This window comes from Oryzias melastigma, linkage group LG1 (assembly GCF_002922805.2).
Source record: "Oryzias melastigma strain HK-1 linkage group LG1, ASM292280v2, whole genome shotgun sequence".
Taxonomy (NCBI): domain Eukaryota; kingdom Metazoa; phylum Chordata; class Actinopteri; order Beloniformes; family Adrianichthyidae; genus Oryzias; species Oryzias melastigma.
In genome coordinates, this window is record NC_050512.1 from 12093679 (window position 1) to 12111770 (window position 18092).

General features: G+C 37.6%; 2 protein-coding genes across 3 annotated transcripts; both read left to right on the forward strand.

Annotated features, from left to right (window-relative positions):
• The first annotated feature begins 1414 nt into the window (after nucleotides 1-1414).
• On the forward strand, nucleotides 1415-8718 carry arpc1a (actin related protein 2/3 complex, subunit 1A). The gene is made up of 11 exons (XM_024259852.2): nucleotides 1415-1727; nucleotides 2355-2448; nucleotides 2716-2820; nucleotides 3221-3443; nucleotides 3806-3913; nucleotides 4033-4136; nucleotides 4226-4334; nucleotides 5816-5891; nucleotides 5983-6176; nucleotides 7756-7846; nucleotides 7931-8718. The coding sequence occupies exons 2-11, from the start codon at nucleotides 2385-2387 to the stop codon at nucleotides 7967-7969; spliced, it is 1113 nt and encodes a 370-aa protein (XP_024115620.1). The 5' UTR covers nucleotides 1415-1727; nucleotides 2355-2384; the 3' UTR covers nucleotides 7970-8718.
• Nucleotides 8719-12648: 3930 nt separating this feature from the next.
• arpc1b (actin related protein 2/3 complex, subunit 1B) lies at nucleotides 12649-17528 on the forward strand. Of its 2 annotated transcripts, none has more exons than XM_024260028.2 (10): nucleotides 12649-13048; nucleotides 13421-13591; nucleotides 14223-14327; nucleotides 15262-15484; nucleotides 15589-15696; nucleotides 15804-16043; nucleotides 16128-16203; nucleotides 16459-16658; nucleotides 16939-17029; nucleotides 17141-17528. In XM_024260028.2, exons 2-10 carry the CDS (start codon nucleotides 13528-13530, stop codon nucleotides 17177-17179), a joined length of 1146 nt encoding a protein of 381 aa, XP_024115796.1. In that variant the 5' UTR covers nucleotides 12649-13048; nucleotides 13421-13527; the 3' UTR covers nucleotides 17180-17528. The 2 variants fall into 2 exon arrangements, with proteins under 2 accessions (XP_024115796.1, XP_024115795.1); XM_024260027.2 differs by having other exon boundaries at nucleotides 12650-13048; nucleotides 13469-13591.
• The last annotated feature ends 564 nt before the right edge of the window (nucleotides 17529-18092 follow it).

Here is an 18092-nt window from a genome sequence, read left to right on the forward strand (position 1 = left end):
GTGTTGTGACCTGGATCTGGCAGGAATCGCATGTCATCAGTGCTGGAGAGCGACAAAACTCAATTTCATGTTTCACAGTCTTTAACCTTAGAGGCAATGAAGGGGTGACAGAAACTAAAGAAATTACAAAAGGAGATTAAGTTAATCTAAACATGGGAATAATAATAAAAATAATATTACAACTATTAAAGATCCAATCCAATGAAAACTGTTTATAAAATGCTCTAATCACTTCGAATCAAGGAACAAACAAAAGAAAAATACAGTTTAAAAAAGTCGCTCTGCAGAAACTATGTCCTAGAAAACAACAAATATCTGTATATATATAATTTTTTGTACAAAAAAATGGCATAATCATAATTAAAAAAAACAAATTGAACCATTTTATAGATCAAAAGATGATTGGAGTGGGTCTTTAACATGAATGTCAAAAAAGGCACAATCATCACTTTTCTTCTGGCTCTTTCCTCAATGAGTAAAGCTTCATAAGTCTCAAGAAAATGGAAATGAGAAGGAAATAAAAACACAGCAGTTAGTCTGTGAGAGATAATGCTAAACCACATCAAATCTGAATTGTTAAACCACTACCACAGCGTCCATAGCAAGAAAATTAAGTCTACAATCAAAAATTATGTGCAGTCCAAGAGTGGTATGCATACCATGAAGCGGAGAAGGATGAGGGGGTGGTGGTGAAGGGCTGTCAGGCAAGTTAATGTGGTACACCCCCACATTTCTTGTTATTTCAGTTTTATCTGGAGGGAAAACGTATAGTTTTTGCAGTGAAGTAAACCTACATTTAACAAAGACTGACTATCTAGAGAATCAGCTGTTTTCAAACAACAATGCAGATTTTCTTTTTTACCTGATAATAAATATGGAGGAGGTGCTGTACACGGTTCCTCAATTCTTACCACTGACCCCATTTAACAATTTTTTTTAAGCATAAAATAGAAAAAAAGTAAAACTTCTTCCTGTTTGAATGTTTGCATACAGCAACAATGTACTTCCAGTGTCGCCAGGTGCAATTAATTGAAACGTCATCTGATTGGTTAAAAAACAATAGTACCCACAATTCCACCCAGAAATCAACAAAAATGTTAAAATTTGTGAATGTTCTTGATATTTTTAGATATTTAAAGCACATTTTACAAAACATTTACAAGGAACACATACTATTTTCTATGTGAGATTTTTTTAATGGAGAGAGGGGAAAACAACAAACGAAATCTTCATATTGCAAATTACTAAAAAAAAAAAAAAAAAAATGGGTCAATGGGTCGACTTTAAGTTGAAAAAAAAACCATGTATAATGGCTTTGCAATTAAAAAAAATGAAAAAGGATAAGAAAAAAACTTGGGGTGTTTTGTAAAACATTAAGCAAGCTGTTCCTCCTTTGAGCCGGTAGGGGAGCTCTTTTGCGCAGGCAGCACTTGATGACACATCAACGTGAACCAGAAACTGGCTGAACTGGTTTATTCACTTGAATGTCATGATGCTAAGCTAGCTGATAGCCAGGTATCCACAGGTTTCGCTGCCTAGTTAGCTACCGGATGTTCTCGGTCGTATCCCCTTGGCCGTCTTGACATCTCCCCATCATTCCTGGACGAATTCGTGTTGACTGACCAGAGTCCACGAATTCGGGTCCATTCCACATATACCATTTCTTTGCTAGCGTGATTTGACTTGACTGCTAACGACCGGGCACTGAGAGAAAAGAGGCTTACGAGGTAAGTTAGCATTTGGGCTAGCGGAATGTAATGAATGTAGAAAGGCGTTTTCTACGAGGAAATACTCGAGGCTAAAAGTGACAATGTAGGCCCTGTTATAAAAGTGAATAATTTACCCAACAAAATACATTTATAATGTCCGTCTGACATAGTTTTGTTAATTCATGCTTATTTTTTTCTTTTTCGCTAACTTGCCGAGAACGTTAATATTGTTTTGCTAGTCGTAGCGCTTGAGTGAAACTGACCCTGCCATGGGAGCTTTGCCTTAGTTAGCTAACCAGGTCAACATGTTTCTTCGGCTGAAGAATAGTACTAGTAGTAAAATATTTACATAAAGGAAACGATAAATGGTTTATATTGAATTTACGGAACTATTTCATTCAAGCTAAACGTAAGCATAGAAGTAGCCTCTTCAGATGTAAGCTAATAGCTATCATCTTTAATCTCAATAACGTGACATTATCGTTCTTTTTTACTAGATTTCTCCAGTTGAGAACTTATCATCAGACATGTTTTGTTTGTGGTTTGTGTACAGAGATATTTCTGAACCATCAATAGAAGACAGTGTTGCTCATTGTTGGCTATTAGCTCTGTGTGGCTAGATGCTAAATAAGTTTTGGTTTGTAGAGCTGCACTTAAGGACCACACCCAGACAAGATGTCCCTTCATCAGTTTTTGCTGGAGCCCATCACCTGCCACGCATGGAATCGCGACAGGACACGTAAGGGACAAATGATCTTTACATCCGAGTCAGAATAGACATTGGGGACACTGTGTAACAGTCCTGGCAACAGAGAACATTACACATGTGTGTCTGTTTGAGTCAAATGTGACTTTAATTTAGAAAAAGTGTCCCAGGAAGTGCTCTATTGCAAATTATGCATCCCTTATCTCAGATTTTGACACACGCAGAGCACTAATCTTGCTTATTTGCCTATCTTTTATCCATCTCAAAAACCTGTCTGCATGCTTTCATTTTTGTTTTCAGAAATTGCCATCAGTCCAAATAACCACGAAGTTCATATTTACAAGAAGAGTGGTAACCAGTGGGTGAAAACCCACGAGCTGAAGGAGCACAATGGACACATTACAGGTATTCTAAGGACTTTCTTAATGTATCGGTGACAGGATGTAGAGAAACATACTTATATGAATATGAAAATACTATGGAGTTCATTAATTTTATTTATAAACACTATTCCACTTAACACAAATAGATCACAATAAGACAAGTTGAAAGTTTTTCTTTAAAACAAAATAGTTTGATTTAGTTGATCTTTGAGACAGATTTGAATTTAATTTGAATTTATTAATTCAAGTTAAAGCACAACAGCCATTCCACTGTATACTGATTGTGTGACTATATCTGCAGTCTGCATAAAACCTGTATAAAGTTTTTCTGCATCACTTATTACTGGAAACTGTCTATGTTCAGTTATTTTCTAAGTAAGTTACTAATATTTTGATCATACGTCACTTCTCTGTTGTTGTAGGTATTGACTGGGCTCCCAAAAGTGACCGTATAGTAACTTGTGGAGCAGATCGTAACGCTTACGTATGGTCCCAAAAGGAAGGAGTATGGAAGCCTACGTTGGTCATCCTCAGGATCAACCGAGCAGCCACTTTTGTGAAGTGGTCTCCACTGGAGAACAAGTTTGCAGTTGGCAGTGGTGCTCGGCTCATCTCTGTCTGCTACTTTGAGTCTGAGAACGACTGGTGAGTGTACCCCAACTGTCACAAAATGCATTACTTTAGAAATTTTTTTTTTACCTTTAAAATTAATAATTCCACTTCTGTTACTTTCATCTTTTGATCTTTCATTAGAGCATTCCCGGTATATATATTTTTTTATATATATGATTTTCATTTTTTGCCAAAATCAAAAACCGTGTTTTCTTGGACAAATTTTCTGCATAAATGTCTTCTATCATCAGAAAATGCAACAACAGAATAAAGCTAAATTTCATTGAAGTTGGTCTTTACTGGCAAAATTATTGGGAAGTTTTGAAACTTTTTAGTTTTTCTTTACATGGTTCATTGCTAACGCCCCCCAAAATGATAATTTTCTTGTTTTTCAGGTGGGTGAGCAAACACATCAAGAAACCTATCCGCTCCACCATCCTCAGTCTGGACTGGCATCCCAACAATATCTTACTGGCGGCTGGTTCATGTGACTTTAAATGCAGGTAGAATCTCAGTGGGTCACTTTTGGTCCTAACTAACTGGGCTACTTCCTATGTTTTTATTTATTTATTTTCTTCCTTTTACCCATCACTCCACCCACCCCTTTTACTTGGGCCTCCAGGGTTTTCTCAGCCTACATAAAGGAAGTGGAAGAGAAGCCAGGTCCCACACCCTGGGGCAGCAAGATGCCATTTGGAGCTGTGCTAGCAGAATTTGGAGGAGCAGGTCTGTGTTTATGGACTTAGGATACGTTTTTCAGACTAACCCACATTGCTTATGTTATTTTTGTTTTTTTGTTGCCTTTTGTGTTCCAGGTGGAGGGGGTTGGGTCCACTCTGTCTCTTTTTCATCCTCTGGTAACCGTCTGGCTTGGGTCAGCCATGACAGTACTGTCACTGTGGTAGACAGCTCTAAGACTGCCAGGTTTGTTCACACTCATGCAAGAACATTGTCTATTGTCAGATTTGACTGTCTACAAATGGAACTGGTTCTAATTATTGTAAGAAAAATGTCTGCGGTGTCAGTTATTTCTGCTGCAGACAATGTAAATCTAAAGTTTTATCTACAAATGATCTAAATCGGCCAGAATGATTGATTGCTTGAATGATTGTTACTAATAAGACTGTGTGATGTGACCTTTTGCGAAGAATTTTGTTGTTTTGACATTATTCAAATACTGTTTTGTATGTTGCTTTTAATATCTGATCTAAAACTCAGTGCAATAAAATATGCTTTAAATTGCATAGAAAAATTAGATGGGTAAAAACCACGACTTATGTTTTTGTTACATGTCACCCCAGAGAACCGAACTAAATTAATACAGCAGCTTCACTTATGGTTACCTGTAGTTTAGAAACTTCAAATAAAAGTCTTGAAAGATAACAATACTAAAATAAAAATAGTCTGCATAAATGTTTGCAGAGATGGATTATTAAAAAAAGGCACATGCCACAAAGGAGAGAAATAATGATAAAAAAAACCTGACAAAAAATTCCTAAAAATTCCAATTTAAAATGTGAATCGGTGTAATTTTTTCTTTCACTGAGCCTAAAAATAAAAACAAGTTAATACTAGCCAAATGAGGAAAAAAAATTAAGTGATTTTCTTCTTTGTTCTTGGTTTTTCATTTCAAGGCTGACCTGATCAATGTTTTTATCTGTGAGTGGACATTTCTTTTGCCCAGAGTTCGTTGTTTCTTATGTAGTGTTAAACTTCAGAGCACACCTGTTCTGAACGTTTGAACTACCTTTCTAGCAGATACCATGTTTTGTTTTTAACGTCCTCCACCACCAGACAATGGATGCTGTTACTGTTTCCTAATCAAATCATGCAGCTAATAATTCATTTTCTGTTTATACAACTCAATTAGCTTGATAGTAATTTTTCTGGATGGGTGGGTGAGCGCACCGTTTGCTGTGGTGAGCAAGTCAGGCAGAAGGTTAATGAACGATGAAGATAACCTGCATTTGATGGTTTTAATAAAAACTGTTGGGATAGTTTGTGAACAATATTCTTATTTTATACATCTAACATCATTTCAGGACTCTGCAAATATCTTAAATATCTCCCAGCTATAAACCAAAATGATCTGATATGAGCAGCCTATTAATGACTGTAGAATTTTTAAAAGGAAAGTTAAGATATTGACAGTTTGTCGTTGCTGCTGGACTGTGTGAGACAAAACTGGGGAACATGTACAAAAAATATATAATTCAGCAAGTTTCAAAATACATCTGCTGTTTTGCTTACTTTAGGGCAGATTCAAAACAAAAACATATGACATATTAACAATCAGATTATAGTTCTGTGGCAAAACAATAAGTGCATAACTTAGCAAATTCAAATCTGTTAGTAGTTTTTGTCATAATTGAAATCAGAAAAATGAGGTTTGTTTGTGTATTTAGTCCCTTACAGCTGAAGACGGAGTTCCTTCCTCTCCTCAGTGTCATTTTTGTGTCAGAGAACAGTTTAGTGGCTGCAGTAAGTATAAACGCCATGTCCTCTAATGTTTTCAAATGCAGAATATTTGTCATTTCTAAAATCTCCTTCTCTGTGCTGTGTTCTGCTTCAGGGCCACGACTGCTGCCCAATGCTGTTCCGCTGTGACGACATTGGGACGCTCTCATTTGTCTCGAAGCTGGACCTCCCCAAGCAGAGCATCCAGAGGAACATCTCTGCTATGGAGCGCTTCAGGAACATGGACAAGAGAGCCACCACTGAAGACCGCAACACAGCGCTGGACACACTGCACCAGAACAGCATCACGTAGGTTTTGACCTCATTCTGATAGAATATTTCCAAGATTTATTTGTAGCAGATAAATGTGTAAATTATTTAGCCTATTGTGTGATTAGAGTATGAAATGTTTTTTTTTTTTTTTTTTAGCTCTGTTCACCCAATCTTGTTTGTTTAGTGAGTGAACTTGGCTTCATTATATATAGCTGCCCATGTCTTCTTTTCTCAAGTTATTGTTACTAATTCACTGTTTTCATGCAAATCCATTCATGCAGATATTTTATCCTTTTAGCAATTCCTACAACTTGTTTGAATGTCTTAAACATTCAATCAGAAAAAGTTTCTTCCTGTTTCTAAATATTATGATGCAGGTAAAGTGTAAAATCTCCCTCTGGACTTACTTGATTCTTTTATTACTTTTTTCTTTTTTGTTACAAAAGAACAAAAACTTTAAATATGAACTTTAACTCTGCATTAGTGAAGATAGTCATTTAAATCTAAATTAGGAACAACTAAGTCTTTTTGAGTGTTCTAATAAAATCTGTTTTTTCAGACAGAATAACAAACTTCTTCTATTAGATATTTCTCATCAAAATTTACTCTAATTTGGTCAGAACTTCTTGTATATTTTCAAGCATCTATCTTTATTATTGATTGTATATGAGGACTGGACCTAGTGACCCCTCCCCCCTGACGTTCCAAGTAGGACTGTCCCAAGAAGCCAAAATCCCATAGACTTCTATAGAGCAATAAACATTATTACCCAGTCTTTATATTTGCCATAATAACCATTCTTGTTTTGATACATTTTTTGTTTGTTATAGTTTTTACATATCCCTGCCTTTTTTCATGATATTTCTCTGTAGTGCAACTTATTCAAGTTATATGACCAATCAGATGCTTCATATCGAACAATTGAAACGTTTGATAGTCTTCCTAGCCCACATTCAAGTAGTGGGGGTATGGTGTTCTATTTAGGTCAGTTCTGATTGGCGAGATTGACTGCCCTTAGAAATAATGACTAACTTGGACCGATTACTGCTTATTGACATTGGCTATGTCTGAATTCCCACCCTAATCTCTAAGAACTTAAAAAAAGATACCGTGCAGGACTATGTAGTGCCCTGGATTTTAAAAACTATTTGGACACCATGCTCACTACTTTTCTTTTGTTTTTCTAAAATGGCAAGTATGACTTCACCATTTTTACATAGTGAAAATCTTATCAATATGAGAATTTTACGATATCCGTTTATGATTCCACTATGTTCTGATGAGTAAAACGTTGATGGTTTAATAAAAAATACATGTAAACACATTTTTTTTCCTCTAAAATTGTTCCAACGCAATGCATTGTTGTCTGTTCCCCAATGTAGTGAGCACCGATGCACACTGGGAAATTTCTAGGGCACTCAGTTTTGGAATTGTACATTCTGACATCACTACAAAATGGGGACACCATTCCCACTATTTCAGAGTGAATTTACTTCCCATTTATTTAGAAACTCTTTTTATGAACTTGAACAGTTAATCCTAACCTGTTAATCTTTACGTCCCCTTCTATTCTTATGTTTGTACTTATTCTATTAAAACTGTTTTGTTTCTCCAGCCAAGTGTCTATCTATGAAGGAGACAAAAGGGATTGTCGCAAGTTCTGCACTACAGGCATCGATGGAGCAATGACCATTTGGGACTTTAAGGTAGAAAAGGTTTCACTTGTTTAATCAGATTTTTCTTAAAAACGCATTTTTTGTGAACTCTCTTTTGTATTTTTGTCCTTTTAGAGTCTAGAAGCTTCCATCCAGGGCCTCCGCATCATGTGAAGAAATATCATGAAGGAATGAAGAGACGCCGGGTCCTTACTTCTCCCCACCGGCCCTCTTCAGAAATTCTTACCTTTCCTCCTCTTTTCTTTCACTTCAGCCCTCGCCGCTCCTGCCCTGTCCGTCACGCAGCCAGTAACAAACTGACAACCTCATGAGTGTCTGCTGAAGCACTGATCAGGCCATAACACACGCAGTGTGGGTTTGTACTAAACATGCTCACTCCTATACACTAGAACACACCTAAACACACTGAGCTGACGTGTGACTTCACTGTTGATTTCTCTTTTTTTTGTTTGTTTTTAAATGAAGGTTAGCAAAGAGTTCAAGTGGGAGGGTCTTCTGACACAAAATAAACGTGATGTGACTTTGATGTTTTTATGTTCTCTAACCTCCTGTACCTAAAGTTGAACACTAAAAGGTGCGTTTTATCCAAAAATCAGACTGTATCTCACCTCGGATCAACCCTACGATCTCAGAATGTCGGTGTTGAGGATGTGGAGGTGTTCGACACACGACTGTTTGGGTCTCCTGTTATTCTGAGTCCACGCTGCTGGTTGTCTGTTAAAATCTGTACAGAATCTGATGGGGGGGAAAGCGGGGAAGCAGCTTTCTGAACCGCCGCAGAGTCACGGCTGGCCAGCACTCGACTCTGTGGCTACTACACTAAAACCACACAAGATGGAGGATTTCTATGTAACTGGTCATGAGGTAGACATCAAATAAAGATTAAAAACATTTACACTAGACGGCTTGTGTCAAATGATTTTTTGTGTGTGTTCCTCTCTCAAAATTAGCCCAGGGACATTTTTATAAAACTACATTAAACAATATAGGATGATCATTGTACTCCTTACTTGCTCTTAAATGATAAAAATGTGTCCAAAAAAAGTTACTCATTGGTTTTAATGTCAAAATTCCAAAGGCCTTTGTGAATTTAATTTTATTTTATTTTTTAAAAAATGAATTTGAAAAAGAACTTATCAGAAGAGCTCTTTGGTTGTTTGGATTATTCTCTCACTGTGTTTTGAATCATGAGAATATTACCCAAAGGACACATTTTGACTGGTGGACACTCATTTGTTCCTTTTCTAAATTAAGAATTTGTGATGGTAAAACTACCAGAACATCATACTTTCACCCCCATGCTTAAAAGCTTGTACGAGTTATATTTCTGGATGTTTGGGTTTTACCTAAAGTAGAACTTCAGAATAAGAGCAGATTTCTTTCCTTTTTGTTTTGACTGTCCAAAGCAACCCTGGCATGCAAGTCTTGATTTATGTCAACACTCTACAAACCTCTACTGTGGTGTCAAAGATGTCTCATCTGGAAGACCCTTGAGTAGATTTTTTTTTTTCTGGGCATCCTAAAGATGCTGCAGGAATCCTCACACTCTGAGCTAACCATATTTTCAATTTGATAGGATGAAAGACAAGATTAGCAGCTTTCTTGGTGGTTTTCCAACTTGTGTTCATTTTATTCCACACAATTTAAAAAAAGTAAATTTTGAACGGGTTTCAATACAACAGAATTATGCAAAACCAGTAGATTTAGATCAGATAGAATATATTTTAAAATTGTTGAAATGTTTTTTTTTTATAGTGTTGATTCATTAATTTAAAAAATCAGTTGAAAAATAAGTAAGTCCTGACTGAAAGGGCAAAGTCCTGACGAGACCTTTTTCACTTGTGAACACGCTGATAATGACCTGAGATAATTAGCGACACCAGTGCATGATGGGAATCACAAAGCTCAATATTCTTATCTTAAAGATGAGGACAAATGGATTCTGAAGAACTTCTGTTTAAAGTGTTTTCATTTCCTAAAGTTAATTTTGAAAGGATGGAAGTAGCAGAAGGTCATTTTATCCAGAAATTGAAGTGCCTAATGGAGGCACGCTTCTGTTAATCTCATTAAGGTCTATAATGAGGTTAAAAACACTGCAAGCATGCGCATTAGATTCTCAAATTTCAAGGGAAAAACAAAAGTTAATGATTTTGTTCAAGACTTGTGAAATTCTTTACTGACTCTCAGTCTCCTTAAAATTAAATGCGCTCTTTTACTAGTTCTGGCTAAGATTCTTGAAATCTCATTAAGGAACTATTGGGGGTAGCTTTCCGGAGTAACTTTCTAAACATCTATGTTTAATAAGTTTTGAAACTCATTTCCATGAAACAAAGTGCCAGTTGTGTAGATTGAGTGGAAGCTGGATAATTAAAAAATGGTAAATGACTTTACTACTTTCCTTCAAGGCCCAAAGTGCTGTACAGTCACAGTCTCATTCAGACACTGATGGCAGTTCTGCTGCTGAACACTGGGGTCAAACTATAACCACAAGAAGGCTTCCAACACATGATGTGCAGTATTTCAATTCCGGGCTGGAGGTCTTCATTCAATCAGGAGCTCTGGACAATTTAGACACCAACCAGTACATAAAAATAGTAGAAAAAAGACAGAAACATAAAAGAAAAGTGAGACAAAAAAAACTTTCCAAAAGTACAAAAAAATAATTACAGTTTCAGCTAAGAATGCAAGGAAAAAAAACTTTGTTTGGACTGTTGGAGGAAAACTCCATAGAGATCTGGAACGGACTGCAGTGTTATTTTCAGGTTTTCCATTACAACTGAGTCCTTCCATCTGCAAAAACTACTCAAATAATTTTAGTAACTGATGGTTAAAATTTGTGGTAAGGCGTGACAGCATTCATTATGAAAGGGAGCACCTTGTAGACTACATTAGTTTATCTTGATTCGACAGATGGAAGGTCATATGACTGGACTGGAAATGCATGATTTGGGTTGCAAGCAAAAAGACATAGAACAGAATTTTTAGAGAAAAAAAACTTTCAGAACTTTTCTTTGTAAATAGAACACTGAACTCTCCTTCCAAATTATAATCATGGGCTTGTTTGGGCAGGATCCTTCAGTTTAGCTGTCAGAAAATCTGCATCAGCTGATTGTTCTCCACAAAAACTGTGTCTATGGACACTTAGGAAGTTGTTTTAAGTCTTCCTTTTGCATTCATCAAAGTAAAACTCCTGCAGTTCAAAGCCACAATCAAAGTAGAATAATGTAGCAAATGGAGCCCACAGATTTTTTTTCAATTAAGAAGATGATCTTGGGTTACACAGACAGAGTGTAATCCAAGATTTTTGCTCTTGAGCATGAACAGCCGTGAAAAGTTACCAAAATTTATCTCAGGAACATGAAAAAATCCACGATTTTGCCTTTCTTTAATCTGTATGAAATCTCAAGCTAGATCACCGATCCATAATAGTATCAGTAACAGGCTCAGCTAATGTCAGATATTATTTCTCTATTTTTGTTTAACTATAAACTGCGTTCTCTTCCATTTTACACCGAACAAAACTTAAAACACTCAGTCTGAATGAGATTTTCTTTGTTCACCTTAATCTGAAGTCTTGGACTCTGAAATTGTGCTAAAATTGTTAGAATCATTTCAGCGGCGATCTCATTTGTACTTTGAGAAAACAACAGTTATTTGGTCAGAAGTTAGACTTTTTTACCATCTCTTTTAGAGTTGGGTGATATGAAAAAAATATATATATCATGATGTAAATTATTGTATGTCACAATAACAATATATATCATGATACATCACAATAAAGTATATTTTCAGTTATTCTCTGAAAAATTTGACAAAAATGTAATAACTTACTTTTCTCTGACTTTATTTTTTCCAGTATCAAGTAACTGACTCATCACAAATGAAAATCATTTATTTAAAGTCCATGACAGTTTCAAGTTTCTTAGTAGGAAAACACATTTTTGCACAAAAGTTCAGTGATAAAATAAATGAAAATGATAGAAGAGAAATGGCCCAGTAGACAGTTTTCTATTACCTACATGATATGTATCATCAGCACTACTCTCATTCATGCCAAGACACTCAAAACTGAACCGTGCTCAGATGAATTCCATCACACAGCCTCCTATCTGTTGTTCCCATTTAAACTTTAGCATGTGAAACTTGATTTGTGTCATTTGCTCATCCAACCTCAGCTTCTGTACCTTCTGCCCTGCTGCCTCAAACCTTGCTCTACATCTCCCCCTGGAGCTGTACGCCAATCAGCACAACTGGCATGTCGGTACATCTCAGTACTCAAACGGTCACATTTCCTTCCTATGTAGGTCATGACTCAGTGTGTTAAATTGTGTTGCCATGGCAGCTATCAGTACATTTGAAAAGAGGGTGTAAAAATTCAATTTGTGAGTATATTGGTGCAAACATTTGCATGGAAGAAAATGTGATGTGTATTGACATTTGACCTTTCTGTTTTGGTAACTTTGATCAGTGTGCTGTAGTAATGGTGGATGGAGCTGTATGGAGCAGAGGACAGAAGGGTGTTTACTTCCCTAAGAGAATGTATGCAGGCATACACCCAAAACCTAAAAAAGCGACTGTTAAAAAAAATGATTTTTTAAAAAGAATAAGATGTATTTTTCCCAAAAAAGTGAACAATTTGAGACATTTACATGGGTTTACTTTAGGGGGAAAATACAGACACAATAATTTATGCTCTCCTTCCCCAATTAGACCCCGAATACCCCCCTCTTCTCCTTCCTTCTTTGTAAGTTCCTCTTTCTGCCTGCAGAAGTTTGCCCACATGCCCCGCCCCCTTTTTTTCTTTCTTTTCAAGTTTCTTAGCCTCCCCTCTCGGTGTCAGCCTCCTTCTTTTTGTGTAACGCTGCATTGTGCCCTCACTCCTCCCTCTTCTATTTTTCACTTCAACTCTTTATTTTTTGTTTAAAACTACACCAAATAAGGTTAAGTTTGACATTTTTTCCCTCACATTCTTTCATGTTACACCCATGTCTTTTTTTTTATTTAAGTTCAAAACTCTGCAAACTTCCTGTATGTGAGTTTCAGTGTACCCTCCTCCACTACTTCCCCCGCCAGCCTCTCTTCTCCCTTCAGCTGAGCTCCTCTTCCTCCTGAGCTCACTCTGCCGACTGCGTTCGCGTTGACTGGCCAGAGTCCGCGAGCTGAACATCCTGCTTTTGATCCACAGCGTTCCTCTCCCTCTGTCATTCGCCTCAGTCCTGCCTTCCCTTCTGGGTAAGTGCAAGCTTTTCCCATCTGACTGAATGTGTTTGAACATGTCACACATACTCACTTTAGGTGGTGCATTTTCTTTAAAACACTTTTAAAAGATCATACAATAGGGGAAATTGAAATGTAACACAAAAATTATGTGAAAACAGTTTTTCTGCTCTTGTACTTAAACTTTTGAGCCTTCTGGGGATCCTCGTCCCCCTTGACCTGCAAAGTTCTCAACACACCTCTGACAATCTGTCTTTCATTAACAAACACTGTGCCAGATACACTCCGTCACACAAAGTTCTAATCAGCTGTCACGCAATCTGGGTTATCATTTGTTAAAAAGGCAAATAAGATAGTTCTGAACATTTTTTTTTCTTCTACTAACAGTAAATATTGCTGCTTCCGTTTTTCTGGACCTGACTGTTAATCTCTCAGCTCATCGGCTCCTGGTTCCTCTCCCCACTTCCTGTTCGGCTTCTGACTCTTGATTGGCCATGTCGTACCACAGCTTTTTGCTGGAACCAATTAGCTGCCACGCCTGGAACAAAGATCGAACCCGTAAGTTCATCAGTCACTGGAAACATTGTTGTTTTGTCTAAAGCCCTTGCATATCTTAGGTGGAAGTCTGCCAGACAACAAACAACTTTTCTCCCAGGTGGGAGAAGGTATTTCCTGTTTAGTTCCTGATGCCGGTGTGAGGACGGGCTTGTCTGAAGGTCCTTGTTCTCTGTCAGTTAGGGGGAACTGAAGCCTTATTTGGTCGTCATGATCAGCACTGTGCTTTCTGGGTAAAGCGGATGTGACAGACGTCTGTGATGGAGACACACAGAGGCATTGCATTAGTTTCACTCACCTTGCAAAGCTCTCACCACAGCAGCCACAATGCTGCTCCTACACACACACTCCTTATGACTCATCTGAAAAGACATGCTGTCCTAGGGGTTAAAAGGAGTTGGTTGTTCTTGAAGACATTCTATTTAAATCTAGCACATGTCTCCCAGCCCCCCTCCCAAGCTGAAACAAGCTACATTTCATTGTTTCTCACTTTTGTGCACAGTCAGCTGACCACCCGTCAGACTGTTTCCACCCTGATACTTTGTACTTTGTTCTTCCTCTGTTGGAAAATAAAAGAAAATAAAAAACTGTTTGTGGAACATCTTCCATGGATTTAACCGTTTCTGTGTTTCAGAGATCGCACTGTGCCCCAACAACCATGAGGTCCACATCTACAAGAAAGATGGGGCGAAGTGGACCAAAATCCACGAGCTGAAGGAACACAACGGACAGGTGACAGGTAATAAAAACGTAAAAGTCACTTATTCACTTTTGTTTGAAAACTGTTCATTTCCTGTCTTCATCCTCAGTCAATAGTTTTAGTGATTCCTTTCAGACATGCAATATTTCCCCCTCCAATATAGTATCTTCCATAACCAAAACAGTAAAACTCCACCCTGATCTTAATCTGATCTTTAAGTTTCAGATGAATCTTGAAGTTAAATCCTGAAGCTGCAAAGCAGAGTAGGGTTAACACATTTGTAAAGGGGGAAGTAAATGACTAAAATGCTTCCTGGCAACAAGATCTTGTGGAAGTCTTTTTGAGTCATAATTCAAAATAATTGTTTTGTGTTGCCACAAGAGAGTGAATATTTTTAGAAGCACTTTTTTTGTTTTGTATCTTCAATAACTGAGTTTTGATGTTTTCTTTATAATTCTGAATTAGCGGCTCCTTTTTTTTTTAGATAAATGTCATTGTTTAGGACTATTTGCTTTTCTTTTTAAGATTCAACATATTTCTTAATTTAAAAAAAATCTTTAGCAAATTTAGTAAGGTTAGGTGTTTGGTGTTCTGTGTTAATTGTGAGATGTTCTTTAGGATAAAATGAAACTACTGAAATACTCAGAGGAAAATAGTGGGGTTTTTTTCAGATGATGGAGGAAACATATGAAGAACATTATGCTTAAAATTGCATTTCTGAGTATTTTTTATTCAAATTGTTTTGAATCAAAATGCGTCTGGATAGCTCCAATATTTTTCACAATTTTTGTTGCACCGGTAATGTTAGGTTTGGGTGTGAGGTGAGCTATCCGGAAAGTGTGTAAACAGAGAGCTCTCAGTAACGAGGAGGGGAAGGCTCTGCCTACAACTCAGAGGTTTTGCAATAGATCAAAAGATGATCGGAGTGCTTTTTAATGGAGGGTTTTCAAGAATGTATTTAATGTCAACGCAGGGATCGACTGGGCCCCAGAGAGTAACCGTATAGTCACCTGTGGAGCAGACCGCAATGCTTACGTGTGGACCCTTAAAGAGGGGGCCTGGAAGCCCACCTTGGTCATCCTCAGGATCAACCGTGCTGCTCGCTGTGTTAAGTGGTCGCCAAAGGAGAACAAGTTTGCTGTCGGCAGCGGCTCGCGGCTCATCTCCATCTGCTACTTTGAGCAGGAAAATGACTGGTGAGGCTGTAAAAGAAGCATCCATGTCAAGAACCTTAAAACAGATGATTTAATCAGCCAAACCAAACATTCTGATGGTATGAAATGGCCTTTTCTCCCTTCAGGTGGGTGTGCAAGCACATCAAGAAGCCAATCCGCTCTACCATCTTGAGCTTGGACTGGCATCCCAATAATGTGCTGCTGGCAGCCGGATCATGTGACTTCAAATGCAGGTATGTCGTTAATCTATTCTAGATGCTCCTCTGGTTAAATCCTAGGTGATGTTCTAACTGTATTCTCCTCACAAGATGATGAAAGTTTTATAATTCTCTCCGCACAGGGTTTTTTCCGCCTACATAAAGGAGGTGGAGGAGAAGCCGAGCGCCACCCCCTGGGGCAGCAAGATGCCTTTTGGGGAGGTGATGTTTGAGTCTGGAGGGTCAGGAGCTCAGGTCCAGACTTCAGGGGGAGGAGGAGGCGGTTGGGTGCATTGTGTGTGTTTCTCGCACTCCGGCAACCGTCTGGCCTGGGTTTCCCATGATTCCACTGTGTCCGTCGCAGAGGGAGGCAAGACTGGCACGTAAGAAAAGAAAGGGGAAGCAAACCTGTGCACGTGACTGGATAGGTCGTGCCGGTGTGTGACCTTCTGTTGTGACCTCCACAGGGTGAACAGCCTGAGCTCAGAGGCGCTTCCTCTCCTGTGTGTGACTTTCATCACTGAGAACAGCATAGTAGCAGCTGTGAGTATCCAGCACAGATCCATCACTTTATCAAGTTGTGCTAACTTTTTTGGGTGACTGATAAAAGATGTCGGCCCAACATGTTTCATGCTTAAAAAGCAGGTTGTAACAAGTATTTTACTGTACCCGTATTATTTCATTTTACTTGACTAGAATGTGGTGGAAAAAGTGGTGACCCTAGAATGAGCTTTGTTGCTTCCTGTTAAGTCTAGTTCTAGTTAAGTTAGTTCCACTAACATCCCTCTGTTTCTTCAGGGTCATGACTGTTACCCGGTGCTGTTTGTGTACGATGGCGCCAAAGGCAGCCTGACATTTGGCGGTAAGCTGGATGTTCCAAAGCAAGCTGCCCAGAAGGGAATCAGCGCCAGAGAGCGTTTCCAGAACCTGGATCGCCGAGCTTCAGAGACTCAGGGCACTGACAAGGACCTCAACACGCTCCACAAGAACAGCATCAGGTCAGGAGAGAGCTTTGGAGTTTGGACAGAAAATGAAGTTTCATAGAATATTGATGAAAGTGTTCTTTTACAGATGTGTAAAACCTTTGACATCTCTTTAATTTATCTCAAAAGTACAAACATTACATGTATTATGCATGTCGACCAATTGCCTGAAAAATGTAGGGAGTTTCTTTTTTAATATGATATGAGATTTTGGAATAATTACTTTAATATTTTTAACACATATTTCTGGAATTTTTGGCACTAATTGTGACTTCCATCCAATGATTTCTTTCAGTCAAATCTCTTTGCTGGAGGGAGGAAGAAGCAAGTGCACCAAGTTCTGCACCACCGGCATGGATGGAGGAATGGGCATCTGGGATGTCAAGGTACCACACATAAACATCAGAATCCTTTTCATTATTATTATTAATATTATTATTATTAATATTATTATTATTATTATTATTGACTTCAAATGCTTATCATTATCTTTTCAGTCTCTGGAGTCGGCTATGAAGGACTTGAAGATCGTGTGAGCTGCTTTACATTTACCTGATCAAAATCAAAATGCTTCTGTATCAAGACAATTGCTGCATTGTTCTAAAAAGCTTCATGGCTGTATTTTTTATCAAAAGTTTGCCACTCTTTTAAATTTACAAATGAAACAGTGTTTGTTCGTCTTCTCATGACAAGGCTCTGTACAAAGGGGCTGGCCTCAGGTTGGCAAATGGTACTTATTCTGCTGCATTAGTACAGTCACAGCTCAGCCTGAGCTTAATGCTTAAAGCAGCCATTTTATATACATAGCAAGGGAAATCTGGAATCTTTTTACAAAGCTTATGCTGGTCATAATATGCATTTAATAAACAATTTCTGTCACAGAAATCTTCTGACTTAGGTTCATTATTGAGGTCTGTGTTGTTTATTTGAATTGAATGAAGAATATTTGTGGTATAGAAAAATATGAAAATATGAGTGAGTGATGTTTGACTGAAAGACAAAAAGGTATAGTAAAAAGCTTTTGAGTTTATTTTTTTTATTTTTTATTTTTTTAGTAATTGTACAGGAGACATTTGAGTGTGGTATTTACTTATTTACTATACTTTAACCAGAAAAGTCCCATTGAGATCTATTGATCTCTTTTCCAAGACAGTACTGGCCAAGAGGGAAAAAAGTTATATACACTTTAGACATTTCTTACAAGTTTAAAAACATTAAAATGTTAATCACATGTTTAATGTATTAAATGTTAAATACAAATGCATATTTTATATGAATGTGTCACAATTGGAAAGTGAAAAAAACTGAAAAACCTCTTTTTTACATCTTTAAATGGCTCCATGCATTTAGACAACACATTACCAAAACACTTTTACAAGTGATATGAAAGTAGGGAAGAATTAAAAATAGAGCTCTTTCCACTTAATTGAAATGTCATCATCACATTTA